Here is a 21,252-nt window from a genome sequence, read left to right as displayed (position 1 = left end):
AATAAATAAATAGCACTCCTCAATGGTTATGAAACCATAATACATGTAATCATATGATGATTGATATTGTATATTAATTAGCTTTGAGTTAAATGAATAAGTCTTAAAAATACATGAGGAGTCTTTAAATTATGCCTCATATTAGTCAGTTACATATGTTACATAATGTTAGCATGCCTTCCACATGTCTAATTAGAGACTCTTTGTTTAGACCAGAAGATTTCTTAGTGCCAGAACTTCAGGCTACTGAAGAAGAAAAAAGCAAATTAGAATCTGGTTTGACAAATGGAGATGAGCCCATGGATCAGGACCTGTCTGATGTTCCCACCAAGTGTGTTTCTGCAACAGAGTCTATTGAGATAAAGTAAGTACCTTCATGGGGTTTGGAGATTAGGGTTTAAAATACAGTTTCAAGCCCTTGAGTTATATAACATACATTGTTTCAAAAGTGAGATTTTAGCAGAGCCTCTAGTTAGTTCATACTTTAAAATTCGCTTTTCTGTGAAAAGGCCTGTTAAGTATGGTGGTATTCTCATTGATGATCCTTGAATATCCAAGTAATTGGCTTAGTGGTAGGATGGGGAGGAGCTGAACATTAAATTGTACATTTATATGAAGAGACTTTATTTCCGGCCTTTTTAATAAGTCTGGTAGCAGGTGGGAGAACAGTGCAGCTGAGAAGCTAATTCTTCTGTGTTGCTGCTCATTTCATGAAATGTCCTCCTTGACTTAGACATTCTAATGCTTGGGGGCTGAAAATGTTTCAGGACCAGAAGTAATTAAGAAACTCTTTCCTGCATAATACAGTTAATACTGCCAAGAGGTGATTATTTTAGAATTTGAATCACCAGAGAACAAATGATCTTTTTGTCCAGTGATATCTTTTGTATATATTCTTGGACAGGGCTTTTTGGGATACATACTGTAACATGCATTTCACAATTTCCCCTTCATAAGTTATGTGCATTTCTTTCCTGATGATAAAAGCTTAGTTTTAGAATTAGCTTACCAAGAAAGTGAGCTTGAATAATGATGTCTAATTACAGAGCCAGGGTTACTTACATAGACTACGAAGGACGCTCTGATGGAGACTCCATTAAAAAGATCATCAATCAGATGAAACCACGGCAGTTGATCATTGTCCATGGCCCACCAGAGGCCAGTCAAGATCTGGCTGAGTGCTGCCGTGCATTTGGTGGGAAAGATATTAAAGTATACATGCCAAAGCTACACGAAACAGTTGATGCCACAAGCGAAACACATATCTACCAGGTAAATATGAAGAAATAGACATTGCTGTTGTACTATGTACTAGCTCACGTACATTAGGAATATGGTGCATGAGGTGGGTGCAGCTCTCTGCCCTAACAGTCCCATAGTTCGGGATGTTTAAACCAATCTAATTCCCTTTACTCTTACTCCTTTGACAGTGTGCGAAGTGCTAGAAGAGGGCTCCTACTCAAGTTTGGAAGTTTGGAAAAGGCTTTCTGGAAGAAATGATAACTAAACGGGCTCTTATTGGATGCTTAGCTAGTTTGTCAGTACAGTCGGGGAAAGAGTCTTCTAGTTAGATAGACAGCGCTGGCCAGAGGACCAATGTGAGGGAATGACAAGTGTTGTCAGAATGACAGGTCCTGGCTGTGTAGCCCATGCTACTCTCAGACTCGATTCTCCTGCCTCATCCTCCAAAGTGCTGCTGGGATTATAGGCATGTACAACTGTACCCAGCCTCAAGAAAAGTGTTTAAAGAACTCAACAGATGCCACAGTTGTTCTCCTAATTGAGAGAAATAGACAGATACAGAAAATGGCTAGTTAGAAGAGATAGTCTTATCTGGTTGTGGCAGATAGTGACTGTTGAAGGTAGGTGTGATGGCTCTATCCGGAAGAAGTTAGAACTTTCCAGGCAGAAAGTTTTTCTGGATTAGTAAGAGAAAGAAACATGGAGGTGTGAAATTACATGGCACATTCCAGAAAGCACAGACGCCAGCACTCTAAGGCAGCAGATATAGATGTTCCAGTCTTAATTTCAATGATTACACTAGAAATACTAGAGGTAACACCGCAGTGTTAGTATCTGGGTGGGATGGGGACTCCACATCATTCTGTTGTGCAGTCAGATTGAGAACCTTGTTTGGAAAGTGGCCAAGGATCCCCAGGCTCTTACAGATAATTATGTCACTGTGAAGGTTGACATCTGAGGAGAGGCGTTTTCAGATGTTTATCATATTCCCAGAAAATGGCAAAGACTGTGTTTGATTTGTTAACATAAACCCTGTGGGTTTTGTTCCTCCCCTCTCTTTGCGTCTCCAGGTCAGATTAAAGGACTCGCTTGTCAGCTCCCTTCAGTTTTGTAAAGCCAAAGATGCCGAATTAGCTTGGATAGATGGTGTCTTAGACATGAGAGTTTCCAAAGTGGACACAGGAGTTATTCTGGAAGAAGGAGAGCTCAAGGACGATGGAGAAGACTCCGAAATGCAAGTGGATGCCCCTTCAGATTCCAGTGCCATGGCCCAGCAGAAGGCCATGAAGAGTCTGTTTGGAGATGACGACAAGGAATTGGGTGAAGAGACTGAGATCATCCCCACCCTGGAGCCTTTGCCGCCTCATGAGGTGAGAAGCCTCTGCTTTCTCTGTCTCTCTGCTTAGTGGTCTGGGAATTGATGGGGCCTCACACATGCTAGCCATGTGCTCTGCCATTGAGATACATCCCCAGTCCAACTGTCTCCATTTGTCCGCCTGCTAGTTCCCCATTGTGGTTTTAGCTGCTTAAATATTGTGTGGGGGCCAATTTGGAGTTCTTACAAAGCATTACCCAGGTCATGTGTCTCAGTCTTTGCAGCCAGAGGATGATAATTTAGAGGAAACCTTTTCCAAATCTTGTTTTTAATTATTAAACATTTTAACTAGAATATATATTATTATGTTTTATTATTTATTTTTAAACAGATTATTTTCGTCAGTTCTCTCTTTCTCTTCTCCTTCATACCCTGGCCCTCCTTTCTGCTTTCATTTCATGTGTGCCATATTACCCTCCTAGCTGCTAATGCAGTTGTTTGTGATTTGTGTTTTCAGTGTGGATTTTGAAATACAGAGTCTGATTCTGAGGCCCTCCAGTGATGAGATGGGAGTTCTCTAACAATGCCATTTTTCTGTCTTGTCAGTTCCATTCAAATCAGTTTGGTTTCGATGCAGTTAAACGTCTGCCACTGAGTGCAACTTTAATGCTCGCCTAGGAGTTACATGTTCTCAAGAGGGACCTAGTTAATTAGAAAAGCTCCTAGGCAATAAAACAGCAATATTAATACTGTAAGAGTCCTACAGACTTGTCAAGTGACGTCTTTAGTGCACCATGGAGTTGAAAGAGAGAGACGGTCCCTTCTGCTGGCTTTTGATCTAGCACTACTCTTGAATTTGGGAGGAGAAGGAAAAAGATTTTCTCTGTACTAAAGCTATAGTGCTCTTCAAAGCACTTTTAGAGTAGGCAAAAACACTTGCCTTTCTGATTCTCAGCCTGAAGCATCCATTGCAGTCACTCTGAGGAGGAGGGAATGTGGAAGTGGGATTAGGAAAGACTTAGACTCTGAACTAAGCAGGGGACTGGGGACCTGGAAATGAGGTTTCAGTGCAGTTCTGCCTCTTGACACTCTAGTTGACCCTTCCAGCAAGTGGGTAGGTGAAAAGCGTAATATTACCTCGAGTCTCTGTTATTAGGAGGCATGACTAATAAAATTGTGAAACATCAGAAAATGTGAAGGGCTTTATAATGGTAAGTGACAAAAAGTAGAACCAGAGTGACAAACTTGGAATGTAACTTACAGTCTTGACGTGATCTGTCAAAGGACTTGAGGGAATAATAAAAATGCCTTAGAGATCGTGCTGTGTCCCACTTTATCCGGTACACTCTGTGCCTACTGTTTTACTGAAGCTAATCTTTCCCCTTTGACTTTGTTCAAGGTTCCTGGACATCAGTCCGTTTTTATGAATGAACCAAGACTATCTGACTTCAAGCAAGTTCTTTTGCGGGAGGGGATTCAAGCAGAATTTGTAGGGGGCGTACTTGTCTGCAACAATCAAGTAGCAGTCCGCAGAGTAAGTTTATTTTTTGTGAGGGCTGCATTGAACATGTATGTGCTTCTGAAACACATTAATTCTATAGTTCTTATAATTTCATAAAACTGAAAACCAGCCATTTATATTCATAATGATGGCCTTAAAGGCTTATAGCAATGATTCAGATACATGGTACATAATTTTATAAGTAAATTTTTATAATCTGAGTCCTGACATTTATGTGTCTATAAAAACTCATTACTACAGTACTGTACTTATATTCCAGAGTCAGGGCAACCCATTTCCTGACCAGTCATAAAGTGGTCCATGTTATAGATGTTGCTTATTGTTTCTGAATGCTGATGAATGGAAGCTATACTAAAGAACTTTTAAACTGTTTTTCTAGACAGAAACTGGACGCATCGGGTTAGAAGGCTGCCTTTGTCAAGACTTTTATAGGATACGAGACCTTTTATATGAACAGTATGCCATTGTGTAAAGGACATGATGTCAGGAAGTGTCTGCTTGACCTTTCTCAGGAGGAAAAAATTCTCATCTGAGGCTAAACTTTCACTGTCTTGTTTTGTAACATACAAAAAGAATCTGCCAGAAAACGTGAGCATGTATTAGATTTTGAAAAATATAAATCAAGAGCCTGGGGTGTAGCTCAGTGGTAGAGCTCTTGCCTAGCATGTGCAAGGCCCTGGGTTTGATTCCCAGTACTGAATAAAAAAAAGAAAGAAAGAAAATGTAAATAAAACCCATTTTGTAAATTCTCTGCCTTGCGGAATGCTAGAGGCGTAACGAAGAGACAGGCTCAGAACTGAAGGTGTTGATTTCCTCTGCAGATCCCTTGGTCCAAAGGGTTCATTACTTGAAAAAAAAAAAAACAAACAAACAGTGCAACTTAGCGGAGCAGTTCATGGCCTTACAGAAACTGGTATGGATGCTTTCATGCAGGCAGTTTCTTATGTTTCCTGGAATGAAAAGGGAGAATTACATAGAAAAGATGTGCTATAAAAGATACAAACACAAACAGGAAACTGGCAATACATTTTAAAAAGAATGTGCTGTGCTGCTCCTCCTTTTTGAATTCTGATGTGCAGTTGCCTCCACATGGAGTCTCTGCCCTCCACCTTCATCGTAGTGTGAGGCTGCACACATGTTTAGTTTCGAATAAATGTTTATTTCTCCCATTTCTTGTGTATGAAGTTTTTTTGTTGTTCAATTTGAATTTATAGCCTCATCATTTGAATAAATGTCATCTAAAAGAAAGCCTTGAAGCTGAGTATGGTATGTATGCCTGTAATCCCAACAGCACTCAGGAAGCTGGTGTAGGAGGATTGTGAATTAGAGGCCAGCCTGAGCTTACATATTGAGACCCTGTCTCAAAACCAGCAAAAAGAAGGCCTGGTGTGTTCCCAGTTCTGCATATATTTTGTTTAGATACATTTAAACTGTTGACCAAGCAGCTGTGTTTGAAATTATCCAATGCTCTTTTTAAAGAGCAAATGTTGACCCTCACATTTTTATAAGGTAACAGTGTAATTTAATTAAAGGGTATAAATGTTTTCCTTTCTTAGCTTGTTTTCTAAGTTTATGTAAATAGCGGTTGGATTTTATGCTATTACTACAGAAATAGTACTTAACTGGGGTAATTGCCACTCTTGATGTAGTACAAAGAATCCTGCTTAAGAGTAAAAACTGAAAATATGCAACTCCAGTTACTTGAACAATGAACCATGTTGTCCCATTGTAGCCTGTTGCTTTATTTCTTAGAAGGCAGCGTAATCAAGGCAGTCCTTGATGCTTGCTGAAGCTTTAAATCCTCCTCTCTGCACAGTAGCATTTAGAGAAGTCTCAATCTTGTTTAACCCAGCGGTCCACTGTCAGATTAGAATCTGCCAGTTATTCAGTTTCATGTGCTGACAGAGCCTTCTGTTGTGGGTTACAGCACTGAAGCAAGTTTTGTAGCCTTTCATACTGAAAACGAGATGTACACAGTAGTGTTGCAGAGATAGGTAAAGATTGTGCCTTTTTTTAGCAGTCTTGAAACATTCCTGGTTTTCCCGTTCTGATATAGAGGAAGCCTATATTCTGTTTCTGTCCCGGGGGAAGATAACCTGCAGTTATTACATGGTATAAAGTTGCTGGCTATACCTATTACATGGTAATATCTATATCTAAAATTACTTCTTGCCTAGCCTTTCTGCTGTCCTATGAACAGGAATTAAATTTTAAAGCAGTACTTGAACATGGCTGTTCTGCATAATGCCTTTAGAGAACAGCACTTCTGCCTTGTCTAAATGACATTATCCTAAGGTTCCCGAAATGGAGACCTTCATCACAGTCTCAGCTACGTAAGAAAAACATGACTTTTAAAGACAATGGTGAGATAGATCATGAGTGCAGAGAAGCTTTGAGAAGCGAGAACAAGTCCAGCATTTAGCTATCAGCTGATAACCACAAACAGCTTTGTTAGAGAGAAATTTTGTCTGGGCCGATGGCATGTGCCTGTAGTTGCATTGCTTCATTCAGACTTGGGTGAGGGCCAGCTTGGACAACATAAGACCCTGCTCAGAAGAAGAGGGCCTGCTGATATAGCTCAGTGGAAGAACACTTGCCTAGCATGTGTGAGGCCCAGGGCTGGAGGGTGGGGGTTGCTTGTTGCATTTGTTGCAGTGCAATTATCCATGTCAAGTATTGTTGTAGTTATTTCTATATTTTTGTGACTCAGTAGTTGACCTGAAACAATAGCGAAGAAAACAGTTTTATAAGGTGACTTGTTCACCTATTTTTTGTGTTTTTGCAGTTTACATATCATAAAATACTAACTCTTAAATTATACAATTCACTGATTTTGCTATATCCAGAATGTCCAACCACTACTATGTAATTCCAGAATACTTTTTTTTATCATTCCAGAAAGAAACCCAGTAACCATTTGCACCTCATTTCTCCCCAGTCAATCATCAATCTGTCTCTGCTGAAATTTCATAAGAAAGAATCATGCGACATGTGGCCGTTTGTGTCTGCCTTCATTTCACTTAACCCTTGTTTTTCAAGGTTCATTAATGTAGTAATGTATTAGCATCATTTTTGTTTGCTTTGAGACATAGTCTTACATTGTATAGCTCATGCTAGTTTCAAACTCATAATCCTCCTGCCTCTAGAATGCTGGCATTATAGGTGTACACTTTCAATATCCATTTTACGGTTATATGCTGCTCTTGTTTGGCTGTCATATTCATCAGTTGATGTACGTTGAGTGGTTCCTAGTTTTTGGCTGCTATATAAAGTGTTGCATTGAACACTCTTGTATAAGATTTTTAAAAATATAAACATTTGTATTTTAAATTTTCTTGTGTGTATGCTTAAGAATTGGCTTGCTGGACCATATAAGGAACTCTGGGTAACCATATAAGGAACTCTGGACTGTCTTTTGAAGTAGCTGTGCCATTTTGTGTTCTCACTGGCTTATGTGTAAAGGTTCTGTTTTGGTCACATGTATTCTTGACTACATCTTCTATTCTTACCATCCCTAGCCTGTGAGGAGGTATTGCCTGGAGGTTTTGCTTTGTATTTCGTTAATAAACAATGATGTTGAACATGCTGTGTTTCTTGTGCTTATTGGATGTTTATATGTTTTTGGAGTAATGTCTCCAACTCCTTTGTCCATTTGTAAATTGTCTTTTTCATTGTTAGAAGCTTTGTGTGTTGTCTAGATTCTTCTATATATAAGTGGTGAATATTTCTGTGCTTGTCTTCACTTTATTGGTCATGTGATTTGAAACAAAATTTATAATTTTGAGGTCCATTTTTTTCTTCTTTTCAATTACCTGTATTATTGGTGTCATTCTTAAAAAGCAATCTCTTATTTTGAATGTTTTAATTTATTTCTGATGGGAGCAGGTGGACAATTGCCGTAATGTGTGGAGGTCAGAGGACAACTCACAGGGATCTGTTCTCTTCTTCCTGGGATCAAACTAAGGTGGGCAGGCTTGGTGATTAGTACTTACCTGCTAAGCCATCTTGCTTTTATAAACCATCCTTAAGAAGCATCACCCAAAGTTGCAAAGATAGTCTTATTTTTTTATAATAGAGTTCCATCTATTGCAGGTAGGTTTTTGTTTTGTCTTTGTTCACTTTTTTAGCCATTGTTGAATTATGAGGTAAGCATCTAATTTCATTTTCTGCACGTGGATGTCCAGTTGGCCTGATGTCACTTGTTGAATTTCTTATCAAATTATTTTGCCTTGTTGGAAATGAGTTGACAAAATCCCAGTTTGTGTCTGCTCGCCTGGGTCTGTTTCGTTGTTCACTGTATTTTGCACCAGTGTTCACACCGTCTGGGCAACTTTGTGTTTGTAAGCTGTGAGGTCCAGACATTTGAATCCCCTAATCTGTTTCCTTCTTGTTTTCTCTCTCACAGGCTGGGCGTTTTTGAAGAGTGCAGGCCAATTACTTTGTAGAGTGAACCTCACTATGTATAGGTTTGGGGGCTATTTATTAGTGATTAGATTCAGAAAAGCCATTCTCTATATGATGTCAGGAGGTACATGGGTCAGTTTCCCCCATTACTAGTCATGCTAAAGTTTAACAATTGGGCATGCTGTCTTCAAAGTTTTTCATTGGTTGGTTTTTGGTTTTTCTAGACAGGGTTTCTCTGTGTAGCCCTGGCTGTCCTGGAACTCCCTCTATAAACCAGGCTGGCCAGATCTCGAACTCAGAGATCTTCCTGACTCTGCCTCCTGAGTGCTGGAATTAAAGGTGTGCATTACCAGCAGTTTGCATGCCTTCCCCACCACGTGGTGTTTTGATATCCTAAGTGAAATGAACCCCACAGGTACTTACTAAGGACGAATAAGTATTGGAGTGGGGGACAACTTTGAGACTGGTAATCTTTTTCAAACTTTATACTCTAGTTTTAGCTTCCGTTAATGATTCTTACTTGAATCGCTTATTGCCAAACAGCATTTTGTCACTCTACCATTGTGTTCACAGTTGATTGACATTCCATCTGTCAGGTGCTTTCATCATCCCATTTGTTCCTATCAGTAGGCAACACTGTTCCCTACTTTGTATCTGCAGGGCTCCTGGGTGCTTTCAGGCAAGCTCTAGTGTCCTGACATGATCTTCATGCTCCTTGGAATACTTTGTTGCATTTCTGGTACCACAGGGTGCCATCCTGAATGCTCCAGTCCTGGGATCAACCATTTCCCCACAGACATCTCCGTTACTTTAGAGAAGAATGATTTTAGGGTTGAGGGTGATGCTGGGCTGAGCTCATTGCCACCTGTGCTGTCACTGCTGCTGTAGCCTTTCAGTGGACAAATTGGAAAATTTATGTGTGGATGGCTACCTATTTCTTCACCCATCAGTACCTATTAAAATCTACAAGTTCTGGGTTCTAATCTCCTTCACAGAGTTTATTCCAGCCTTCCTAACTTCTTAATGTTTAACGCCTCGCCCTCCATACCCATCCATATGGGCTGGTCCTTTGCTACAAGCTCCTGTCCATCACTACTCAAGGACAGGTTCCCTCACTTTACTCGACACCCACCAGCACCTAGCAGTGAGCCCCACAGGGGACGTCTTCACGCTGGCACCTTAAAGTCAGCCCAGTTCACCCAGTGCTTGGATTGGTAAAACAACATACTGGCTCTGAAGGGTTCTACTCTGGCACTGTACTCTTTGGACTTTGTTTTGGATGGGTTTTGTTTGTTTTGTTTTTAAAGATTTATTTTATCTCCTGTGTATGAGTGTTTTGTCTTTATGTTTGTCTGTGCACCGTGTGGGTATTTGGTGCCCACAGAGGTCAGAAGAGGACATCAGGTCCCCTGGAACCAGAATTACAGCCGTAGTGTGGGTGCTAGGTATCAAACCTGGGTCCTCTGGAAGAGCAGCCAGTGCTCTTAACCACTGGGCCCTGTCTTCACCCCCTGTTGTGGCTGTTTTGTTAACTGTTTTCCTCATAACTCTCTACTCTGTCAGTAAGCCTTAAATTGACTGTCCAGGCAAGCAAAGATGAAATAGTGATTACTAAGGAGGGGTCTTGGTGGAGGAATGGATGAAAAGGAAGGAGCTGTAGTGATCTCGGTCTCGTTTTCTAAGCTAGAAAACATTAGCAGGTCTGAAGCAGCGTGCTAGCATGATTTTATAACTGTCCTTGCCAAAGAACTTTGACTGTCAGTTCATTTGGATCATCCACCCCCTTAACAAGTTTTAGGAGTGTCAGGACCAAGTGCACTATATTGAACGCTGTTCTTTTATAAAACATTCATTTTTCAGTCTTAACAGTTTGGAGTGGGTGGAATAATATGCCCCTGGACAAATGCTTCCGTAGGAAGCTCAGGATGGAGCCCAGTTACATAACTGATGTGGGCAACCTATTAGGACTTGCTCTTACCTGTGGGGAAAATGGGTTCTATGACCATAATTATTTTCATTTTACAGACTTGGCTCGCTTAATGGGAATATTTTTTTCCTTATTTTGGAAAAGAAACAAACGTGAACCCCAAGCCCCTAACCTCTAGTAATTATCGCTGAGTCTTGTTTGTACCCTATGCTGTGCTAAGTGCTTTACATACATTGCCTCAGTCTTCACAGTTGTGGACAGTGTGGGCAACTTGCAGTCCCCATTGCTGAATGAGGAAACTGAGGCTTAAAATCTGCCATTGATCGCCCTCCAGTTCTTAGACATGATAAGCATTTCAGTATATGATGGTCTTTAAAAATTAATTATGTGTGTCATCGTGCACATGTGGAAGTCAGAGAACAATTTGTTGGAGTTGTTTTTCACCTTCTACCATGTGGGTCTCAGGAACTGAGCTCAAGCCTCTGAGACACCTTAATGCCCCCAATAGTGTTTAATAGTTTTTTTTTTTTTATTTTGCTTTGTATGAGACAGAGTCTCCATATAGAGCCCTGGTTGGCCTGGGTCTGGGTAGGTAGACCAGGTTGTCCTCAAACTCACAGAAAAATCCTGGGATTAAAGGTGTGTGCTACCATGTCCAGCCCAGTGAATAATTTTCATGTGCTATCAGAATTCTTCAGATATGAGCTGAAGAAACTATCCCTGGCCACACCAGGAACCAAGGGACCTTATCGAGACAATAATCTCAGTTGTCTCCGAGAAAGGCAACAGGTCTAACAGTCTTTGATGGTACTAGTAAAAGAATGGTTTGGCCCTTCCCTCGATGACATACTTTCATGGCGAATGTGGTGTTCTTAGCAAAATTAGGTACAGATAGGGAGACTTCTGTCCCGCGCTACCGTCTCGCCCGCAAGAACGACGCGGGACACTTAGGATCCTTCTGCAGAAAAGCTTTAATGCGTCTTGAGAGGGAGAGCATAAGCTTACATGGCGGAGACCCAGAATGAGGGGAACCCAGCCCTTATAAAGGAAACAGTCCTCGCTTCTGACGTGTCACTCTTGGATTGGTCCGCTGCCCATTATCCCAGATGATGCCTCGGAAGTAGGCAGGGACACAGCAGTAGTAAGTTACCAAGCACATGCGCTGGGATTAAAGGCGTGTGCTACAACACCTTGAACTCACAGAGATCTGCCTGTCTCTGCCTCCCAGGCATTGGGACCAAAGGCGTGTACTACCACACCTTGAGGTCACAGAGGTCAATCTGCCTCCGCCTCCCAGGCATCAGGACCAAAGGCGTGTACCACCACACCTTGAGGTCACAGAGGTCAATCTCTACCTTTGTCCCTTGAAGCAATGGAGAATGTGGTTGCGGCCCTCCACAGACTTCTCCATGAGGATTTAAGTAGCTGTTATCAAAAGGTAGAAGAACATGTTGGGAGGTATAGCCGGAAGTTTTTCTGTATTCTGCCCAATCCCGCAGCGACTTATAAGATAATCACTCAGAGGCTTGATATTAATTATTAATTATAATTATTTGGCTGATGGTTCAGGTTTATTTCTGGCTAGCTCTTACATTTAAATTAACCTATTTCCAATCATCTATGTATCACCACATGGTTTCATGGCATTACCTGTTCTCTTGTACATCTTGCTGCTCCAGTGGCTACTGGTGTCTCTCTTGACCCCACCCTTCTTCACCTGTATCTCTGCTTAGATTTCCCGCCTAGCTATATTCTGCCCTGCCATAGGCCAAAGCATATTTATTCATCAACCAATAAAGGCACCACATATTTACAGTGTACAGAAGGGCATCCCACATCAGAGAAGCAAGATAGATATCTATCTACTCCATAAGCATAGGGCTTGAGAGTGAAGGCTCAAGAGTCAAGGGTTTCAAATACCATGGCCATCATTTTGTGACGCTTCAAGTCAGTGAGGATGGGGGTTGCACCATTCCCAGGATCAGTGGTATGAACTACCCAAAGCCCTTGGTGTGTGCACAGGCAGCATGCCAGCACATGTTCACGATTAAATGCCACACTCACAGGCATTGCCTCCTGGCACTGCATTATGACTCTAAGGCTAGGTGTCATCTCCATTTTCAAATTTAAAAGAACTTGCTCTGAGGGGGTCTAAATAGCTTTTCAAAGTCACAGAGCTGATTACTGGTGAGCTAGAGCTTTTAACATGCCACTTTGTCTACAAAAAGGCACTCTTAGATTTATCCTTTCAGCTGCTAGACAAGAACCTTCTAAAATAACTTCCAATTGTATCACTCACAACGTCTCCTTAACAACAGGGGAATTCCTACCATGTGGCCTAATGCAGGTCTAACACATACAACGCAGCAAGCTTTCCAGTTTGATCAGTGAGATAATGCATTCATCTTAGAGTTACTGAATCTTGTCTCTGCTGCTAGTTGTATTCTGTTCCACAGACTAAGAGAAAATAGCCCTCTGTTGTTCAAAACAGAAAATCCATGGGCTGCATGAGAATTCTAAAGCGTGTTTATCCAGGAATGTGGTCTCTAGCAGCTTCTCATAAACTCTTTATGGGTGAGTGAGGGATGTGCTGGTTTGGAGTCAATCTGTGGGCTTCTGGTCCTTCCTGTACTGCCTCCAAAGACTGCCGCTTGCTGGATCTGTGCTCATCTGACTGTGCAGGCTATGGCTTCATCTCCCTTCTCTTGACATTTTTTATAAATCCTGGCTGAAGAGATTGACGACAAGTTACAAATCTTGGCAAATGACCTGCCACGGGAAGAAATAGCCCTTGTGCGTACGAGATGCCCCAATCTTGACAAGTTTGGGCAATGGGCTAAATCTAAGAAAATGAAATGTCACCCCGTCTTTCTAAACCAGTGGCACAAGTATGTAATGTAGTGTTAAAGCTTAGGATTATGGATTTAAAACAAGAAGCATTTCTTGAGACTAAAAGTTGAGTATAAAGATGACTGCCAAAATATGGATGAGTGGGCTGTATTGCTGACAGACCAAAGGACTCTGTAATTACTAATAGATTTTACAATAAATCTGGGCTGATCCTGTTTCATTTTACTGGTAAACCTCCATTTAGAGCTCTCTATTCCGTACACTTACCCCTCCTAACCTTTTATTCACACCAGAAAAAATTGAAAAGACTTGTTATAGAAAAGTTTAGGTACAATAAAACATGAGTAGAAGAGTCCTATATTACATATAGTATTTTTTATCAGTTTGGCCAATATCTAACTTTTTTAAAAATGAAATATTACTACACATACACATATATGTATGTATTGTGCCCTTAGGGGGAATTTTCCTATCTTTATAAGCAAATACTTTATCAAATGCCTATAACTTTATTTATTAATGTCTTCCTAATCACTGGATAAGGTTTCCAAATTTTTTCTTTGTAACTGGAAATGCAGATATTTATCAAGTCAGGCAGCATGGTAAAATACACACAAGCAGACAAGTTCAAATAGCTCAAGTACAACTCTTTCAGAACATTAGTTCAGATGTAGGTCAGAGGAGAGTTGCCAACATACTGAAAGGTCTGGAAACTACATCAAATAGGAACTAAAGATTATTAGGTTAGATGTACATTAGAACTCATTTGGGAGACACACCATCCTCCAATGATACAAGCTAAGAATCAGCAGGCCTCCAGAAAGTTGACGGTCAGGTAAGCTTCACCCCCACAGCAGTATTCACCATTTCTGTATTCCATGTGCAGTAGACCGGGGAAAATAATAGTCTTCATCATTTAACAGCAAAACGAGAGGCCTGTAGATCAATGATACAGAGCTTACCTTGCACCAGCAGTGGTGGCACACACCTTTAATCCCAACACTTGGGAGGCAGAGGCAGGCAGATCTCTGTGAATTCGAGGCTTGCCTGGTCTACAGAGTTAGTTTCAGGACAGCCAGGGCTACACAAAGAAACCCTGTCTCAAAAACAAAACAAAACAAAACAAAACAAAAACAAACAGACAACAAAAACTTACTTTACATTTGAAGGTCATCAGTTTGATCCCCAACACAACATTAAAAAAAATAAAAACTGGGGCTGGGGTGATGACTCAGCAGTTAAGAGCACTGACTGCTCTTCCAGAGGACCTGGGCTCAATTCCCAACACCCACATGGTGGCTCACAACTGTCTGTAACTCCCATTCTAGGGGATCAAAACATCAATCATCTGAAAAAAACAAAACAAAACAAAACAAAAACCTCTGAAGTTTGACAGCTCTAAGCCTGAGGCTGTGGATGGGTCAAATTCTAGAGCCACCTAACAGTCCTTCACCGCCCCTTGGAGCCCAAGAATGCAGAGGTTATGTACTTGCTATCCACAGGCCTCCCCCGGGGTGGTTAATATTCTGGAGGGTTTGAGAGCACAAACAGGTTCTCTGTATATACAGACCTCAGTGTTGGGCTTGCTCCTTATGCTTTTAAGCAAGTGGACAGAAACTGAAAACAAGCTGGTGTGGCTCTTCTGATTATCTGACAAAGAAATCCCACAGGGCTGGAGAGTCTCGGTTCAGTGGTTAAGAGCATTGGCTGCTCTTCCAGAGAACCTGGGTTCAAATCCCAAGAATTAACAAATGGGGTTATATGGCATTTAAAAGTTTCTGCATGCAAAGGAAACGATCACCAGAGAGAAGAGGCAGAGTAATGGATGGGGGAGAAATCTTTGCTAACTACACACCAGACTGAGAATGGATATCTGGGTATATGAAGAACCATAAAACTAGAACAGCAAAGAAACAAAGCAATCGCTGTATGAGTTAATGGAGCGAGCATACAATTCTCAAAAGAAGTAAAAAGTGACCAAAAAGTACGTGAAAATTGTTCAGTATTCTTAGCCTGCTGGTTGTCTTGTTGCTCTAACAAAATATCTGACAAACAAGGAAGGGCTAATTTTGGCTAATGGTTTGAGGGGGACACAGTCCATCGTGGCAGAAAGATAGAAAGAAGTCAGGGCAGTAAACATTTCTGTTATCTGGTCACATTACATCTATAGTCAGAAGACTGAATGGTTTGATCTCAGATCACTCTTTTAATTCAATCTGGGACCCCAGACCATTAGAATAGGTGGGTTTTCCCACCTCTGTGAACATAATTCAGATAACTCCTCACAGGCACAGAGGAGAACTGGGAAATGCTGTCTTCTGGAAGTGACATAGCTGTTATGTTCATTAATTCACAGCCCTTGTGGTTACCTGCACAAGACAAAGCCAGGCAATACCCCTGCATGGACAAGTAAGGGGCTCATGAGGCCCCACCCCAACCCGAGGGACAGTTGGCAGTTGATAGCTGCTGGGAGAGAGAGAGTTGTTTTTCTTGGGAAGTTCGGCCCCTGGTAGGCTGCCCCAACTCCAGTGAATTGCCTCACAGCCGTGTGTATGTGGGATGCACTAATTGGTCTTGGAATAAATAAAAATATATTTAAAACAAACAAAATAAACATTAAAATGGGTGTCCGAGACTGCTAGACCTAACCTCATGTGGCAGTAGGAGCTGAGCATGGTGGCGCATGAAGAAGCTAAGGCAGGAGAATTAAGAGATCAAAGCCAACCTGGGCTGCATAGCAAAAGCTTTTTATCTCAGATATATATATATATAAATATATATATATGAATATATGATAGATGATAGACAGATGATAGAGAAATAGATAGATGATTGATAGATAGACAGACAGATAGATAGATAGATAGATAGATAGATAGATAGATAGATAGATAGATAGATAGAGATAAAAGCACTGGTCTTGTGCTCAGCAGTAGAGTATTTACCCAGTAGGTGTAAGACCCATGGATTTCTTTCCCAGCACCACAAAAAGGAAGGAAGGGAGGGAGGGAGAAACAAGGGAAGAAAGAAGGAAAACAGGTTGGCTCAGAAATAGGAACTGAAGGAGGCAGTATTATAGAGTTGGGAAGATAGGGTTCAAATAGCTCAAAAATTCCATTTCCTACCTTCAGAAAAAGAAACCTCCAAGTTCTTCTCTGTTGGATTGAACCCCAGAATCTGTTTATGTCTGGGGCTTTCCTCGTTCCTCAGCTTCTCCACTCACCATAGGAACAGTGGACGCTTTAGTTCAGGCTGGGATTTAATTCACACTCTGTCTCACCTGTTCCAATTGCATTTGCAGCCTTGTACTTGCTCACCTGTCCCTTTGTGGGCACATTTTTCTGATGCTGGCAGATTTAACATTTTGAGATTTCGCCTCTGAAATACAGTAAGGAAAGGACTGATGTCAAACGCAAATCAGAAATCAAGGGAAAACTTACCAGCTCAGAAAGGGCAGAAGCACCGAGTGATTTCTAGGAGGCCTTGTACTAGGACTCACCTCCTCTTCATTCTGATTCCATCTCCCTATAGAGGGTGGGGAGGACCGGGAAGGATGAAGAGGACGAAGCTGAGCAGGGAGGCTAAAGGCTACATTCACCCTCTGGCTGGCACCTGCTAGGCCCTCTAGGTGATATGACCCGGCAACACTGTGGTATATTTAAATCTTCTTTTTAAAAAAGTAATTTAGCTTGGCGGTGGTGACACATGCCTTTAATCCCAGCAAAGCAGGTGGATCTCTGAGTTTGAGGCCAGCCTGGTCTACAGAGCAAATTCCAGGACAGCCAGGGCAACACAGACAAACCCTGTCGGGAAAAAAAACCAATAATAATAATAATAATATTTAGACGGGTAGACTGAATAGTACCAATCCTAACCTGATAAAATGTTTGTGTTATAATAAAATATCAATGAAAGGCCAGGCATGATGGCGCACAGCTTTAATCCCAGCACTTGGGAGACAGAGACAGGGAGAACTCTGAGGTCAAGGCTAACCTGGTACACATAGTGAGTTTCAGGACAGCCAAAACTGAGTAGCAAGACTGTCTCAAAAACAAAATCAATCCCACAAACAAAATGTCAGTAATATGCAGAAAAGGATGTAAGATCACTTAGAAAGCTTCATACGCAGCCAGGTGGTGGTGGCACACGCCTTTAATCCCAGCCCTTGAAGGCAGAGGCAGGCGGATCTCTGTGAGTTCGAAGCCAGCCTGGTCTACAAGAGGTAGTTCCAGGACAGGCTCCAAAGCTACAGAGAAACTCCGCCTCGAAAAGCCAAAAGAAAAAAAAAACTTATATGCAAATGACCAAGGGAAGATTCTAGCTTCCACCCATACTGAAGATGCATTGTTGAAGAAAGCCGCTTGTTGGTTCCTGGCTACTCAGTCCCAAAATAAACATACAGAAACTGTATTATTCAAATCACTGCTTGGCCCATTAGCTCTAGCTTCTTATTGGCTAACTCTTATATCTTATATCTTAATTTAACCCATCTCTATTAATCTGTGTATCACCACGAGATCGTGGCCTACCAGCAAAGTTTCAGTGTGTCTGTCTCCAGCAGAGGCTCCATGGCTTCTCTCTGACTCTGCCCTTCTTTCTCCAAGCATTCAGTCCAGTCCTCTCTGCTTAGCTCTGTTCCCCTATAGCTCCTCTATAGGCCCAAAGCAGTTCCTTTATACATTAATGGTAATCACAGCATAGAGAGGGGAATCCCACATCAATGCATGCAGTTTATAACAATCACTACCTTTTGCTTTTGTCCCAGTGAATAAGTACTTTCAGGAAACATGGATGTGACATGAAAATCCCGATCTTCCTTACTCCCCATGCTGATGTACAATGGGTAGAAGAGGTGGTAGAGGAGGTCATGGGGAGAGCCTGGCTACCCTCAGCCTGCATTGTCGTTCTTCATCACCTACCCTGTCAAAAGTGGCCCCTCTTTGAGAACATCACAATGTCATTTCATCTGTGCCTCCTCCATTTCTGATTGAGATCCCTGCCCTTTAAGAGGACTGGATGAGCTCAGACACTAATATGGTTTCAGGAAGATGCCTGAAGATCGTGCCCACTCATTTGACTCATTTGACAGTAGCTGTGTGCTTGCCCTCGCAAGCGTGATGAGGGACAACAGGCGAGTGTGTACGCAGGGTGGATTAACCGAAGATCTGGAATGTTTGAATAGCTCTGGGCCTCTCGGATCCTCGGTGTATTTGCTTGTCAAGTGGAGATGGGGTTGGGGTTAAACCAGATAATCAATAAGACCCCTGTTTACATTCTGATTCTGTCACCCATGCCGCATACACTGGGTTGCTAAGGAGCTGCCATGCTTTAAATGCAACACACTGGGGAGCAAGTAACGAATGTAAGACCCGACAGATGAATGCCTTTCTGGGTCCCCGCTGTTGCCACCCTCCACTCAGCCCTCCCTCACCTCTTTGCCATGAGCTCCCAGTAGGTATAAAACAAAACCTGCATTAATGCAGCTCACTCTTCAGCTAAGGGGAAACCGTGCACAGAATTTCAGCACTTGCAAATTGCGTTCCTATGTGGGATCAATTTACTATCTGCCTCCCACAGACCCGAACTAGGGACACTCTTTGTTGTACAAATGGCCATCCCCTGTGAGTAATTTCAGATTGAAACTACATTTTCTTTATAATAAATCAGTTTTATTTGTACTTTTCAATGGTGGTAAAACTGAGGATTTCGACTTAACGTCTAATCATTAGGAAAGGGTAATTAGGTGGCGGCGTCCTTAAAAACTTAGCAGCTATAGAGTTTTAGAATCTCATACAGGGCTTTGAAAAACATTGAGTTCCCCTCTAAAAAGTGTGTGTATGCGTGCATGTGTGTGTGTCAAGGTTTGCATGTGGTTGGTTGGCAACTTTTGGGATAGGTTTTCTCCTGTAGAGTTCCCATCGATGGAACTCCAGTTGTCAGACTTGGTGGCAGGTGCCTTTACCCTCCAAGCCTTCTTGCCTGCCCCAATTTCCTTTTAAACTCTGACCTGCAAAACAACCTAAGCAAACGAGAGTCTCCTTGGAGTAAGAGGAGCTCTATAAAGAGCAGCGGAAGTAATCCATCTTTAATGCTCTGACTTATCTAACTCCCTTTTCTCAGCCCAAAGACACAAACATTTGAGGAGAGGGAAATCCATGACTTCATCTGTAGCTATCTATCTCCAGAAAGAATGTGGCAATGCCGAAGAGGAAGTTTTTACAGTAAGGGGATAGGCTAGGAAGAACATTATCAGAAGAGATTATTTAAAAAGCATATTCTGGACTAAAGAGATGGCTCAGTCAATTTCCAGCACCTAAATCAGCACCTAAATGGCAGCTCACAACCTTCTCTAACTCCAGGGCGTTTGAAGCCCTTCCTGGCCTCTGTAGCCAACAGTCATGTAGGTAGAGCACAGACATATATTCAAGCAAAATACCCATACACATAAAAATAAATCTTTTTTTAAAGCATATTCTGATAAGCTAGTGGAGGAATGGGTAATGGACCTGACCATAGATCAGGAAAAAAAAACAAAAAACAAAAACAAAGTAGAGAACATATTTTACAAAACAATGAACATATTCTACAAAACAATCAGATAACACACTGATTAACAACCCAGAACAGATCTATGTCCTGCACAATGCTTATGGAATTGCTCCCCTTTGAACAATCTATGATGAGAAAAGTTCATAGGAATAAGTGACACCTGTTGTCTTTCGTGCTTTCTTGCCTGTGTTAACCCTCAGGGAACCCCCAGAGTGGGCCTGCTAAGCAGACATAGCAATTTATCAGAAACTGACTCTGGGGAGCATCCTGGGTACTCTAGAGGAGGAAGCCATGAGGTGTAGTCCTAGCTTTGGGTGATTGCGTGCTAAGGCCATGAACACCAGGCTGGGGATGTAGCACAGTGGTAGAGCCCTTGTCTTGCTTGCCTAGCATGGTTAAAGCCCTAGGTTCGATCCGCTGCACTGAAGAACAGAAAATGACAGAGGAAGGGAGAACATGGCCAGTGCAATCTCCTCAATAGATCAGAGAAAAGCAGAGGGGTGCCTGAGCTAACATGGGGGCGGGGGAGGCACAGTGGCGAGAAAGCATGCCTTCTACAGAATAGCTAGTGCAGGGTAGGGCCAGACTGGGAGGAAGGGACAGGAGATGAAGGAACAGCAGGTGGGCCCTGAGATTTTTCTATGCCTCATGGAAAATCTAAAAGAACAGGAGAGGGTTTGCACAGTGGCTCACTTGTACTTGACACTATCTAGATAAATGGGTATTCTGCAGAGACAGTGGAAGCTCAGCTCGGGATGGAGACAAGAAAGGTTTCTCACAGCAGGTTTGAGGGCTGGAGTGGGGCAGAGGCACCGAGTTAAGGTGTGAAAGGGGGTTTCTCTCCATCAGTGTGAAAGTGAACTCCAAGATGTGTAGTCACACTTGGCTGTGAGCCCCAAGGACAAAAACCCCTTCTGCTTCACTTGCCCAAGAAGACCATGGATGTATATGGACTCATTCCCACGATTTTTACCTCCTCAACATTCATCTCCCCCTCTGCTAGTAAGAAGTGTAGGTTTTGCTCTAAGAAACCTGTCTCTTCCCTACTCTAAAGAGGAAGAACCACACTTTCAGCTCCAGGGCTGAGCATGTGACTGAAGAGTCATTCAAAATGATTGGTGTAACCTTACTCAGTCCGGAGCCACAAGACTTCAGTCCCAGACCAGAGTTTTGTGTGGGTATGCTGGAGACTGACTCCAAGACCTTGTAAGTGGCTTTCAAGGTTGACACTCACCCACTGAATTACGTCTCCATACCCAGACCTTATGGGAAAGAACACTCCACTTCCCATTAGGCTACTGATTTGGTGGGATCTAGCCCCGGGGAAAGGGTCACCTTGACCTCTTCCTGGGGGAACAGTCTGCTCCAGAAAGAGATCAACACAGAAGAAAGCTACAAGGGAGGGAGTGGAGAGAAAGCTCCCAAACTGTGCTGTCACTAGCG

The 21,252-nt window shown here is 42.1% G+C and overlaps 1 protein-coding gene across 4 annotated transcripts in view; it reads left to right on the top strand.

The window, feature by feature from the left end:
- The window catches only part of Cpsf2 (cleavage and polyadenylation specific factor 2), a 29,759-nt gene extending 22,099 nt beyond the window's left edge, over positions 1–7,660 (top strand). For all 4 annotated transcript variants that reach the window (XM_048449478.3, XM_048449476.3, XM_048449477.3 and 1 more), the window contains exons 11-15: positions 212–364; positions 1,047–1,272; positions 2,313–2,612; positions 3,957–4,091; positions 4,459–7,660. In XM_048449478.3, coding sequence (XP_048305435.1) covers positions 212–364; positions 1,047–1,272; positions 2,313–2,612; positions 3,957–4,091; positions 4,459–4,551 — 907 coding nt within the window. In that variant the 3' untranslated portion in view covers positions 4,552–7,660. The remainder of the gene's footprint in view (positions 1–211; positions 365–1,046; positions 1,273–2,312; positions 2,613–3,956; positions 4,092–4,458) is intronic.
- The last annotated feature ends 13,592 nt before the right edge of the window (positions 7,661–21,252 follow it).

Source organism: Myodes glareolus, chromosome 11 (genome assembly GCF_982192425.1).
Source record: "Myodes glareolus chromosome 11, mMyoGla1.1, whole genome shotgun sequence".
Taxonomy (NCBI): domain Eukaryota; kingdom Metazoa; phylum Chordata; class Mammalia; order Rodentia; family Cricetidae; genus Myodes; species Myodes glareolus.
Note: the sequence above shows the minus strand (reverse complement) of the source record. Positions and strands in the feature narration are given on the sequence as shown.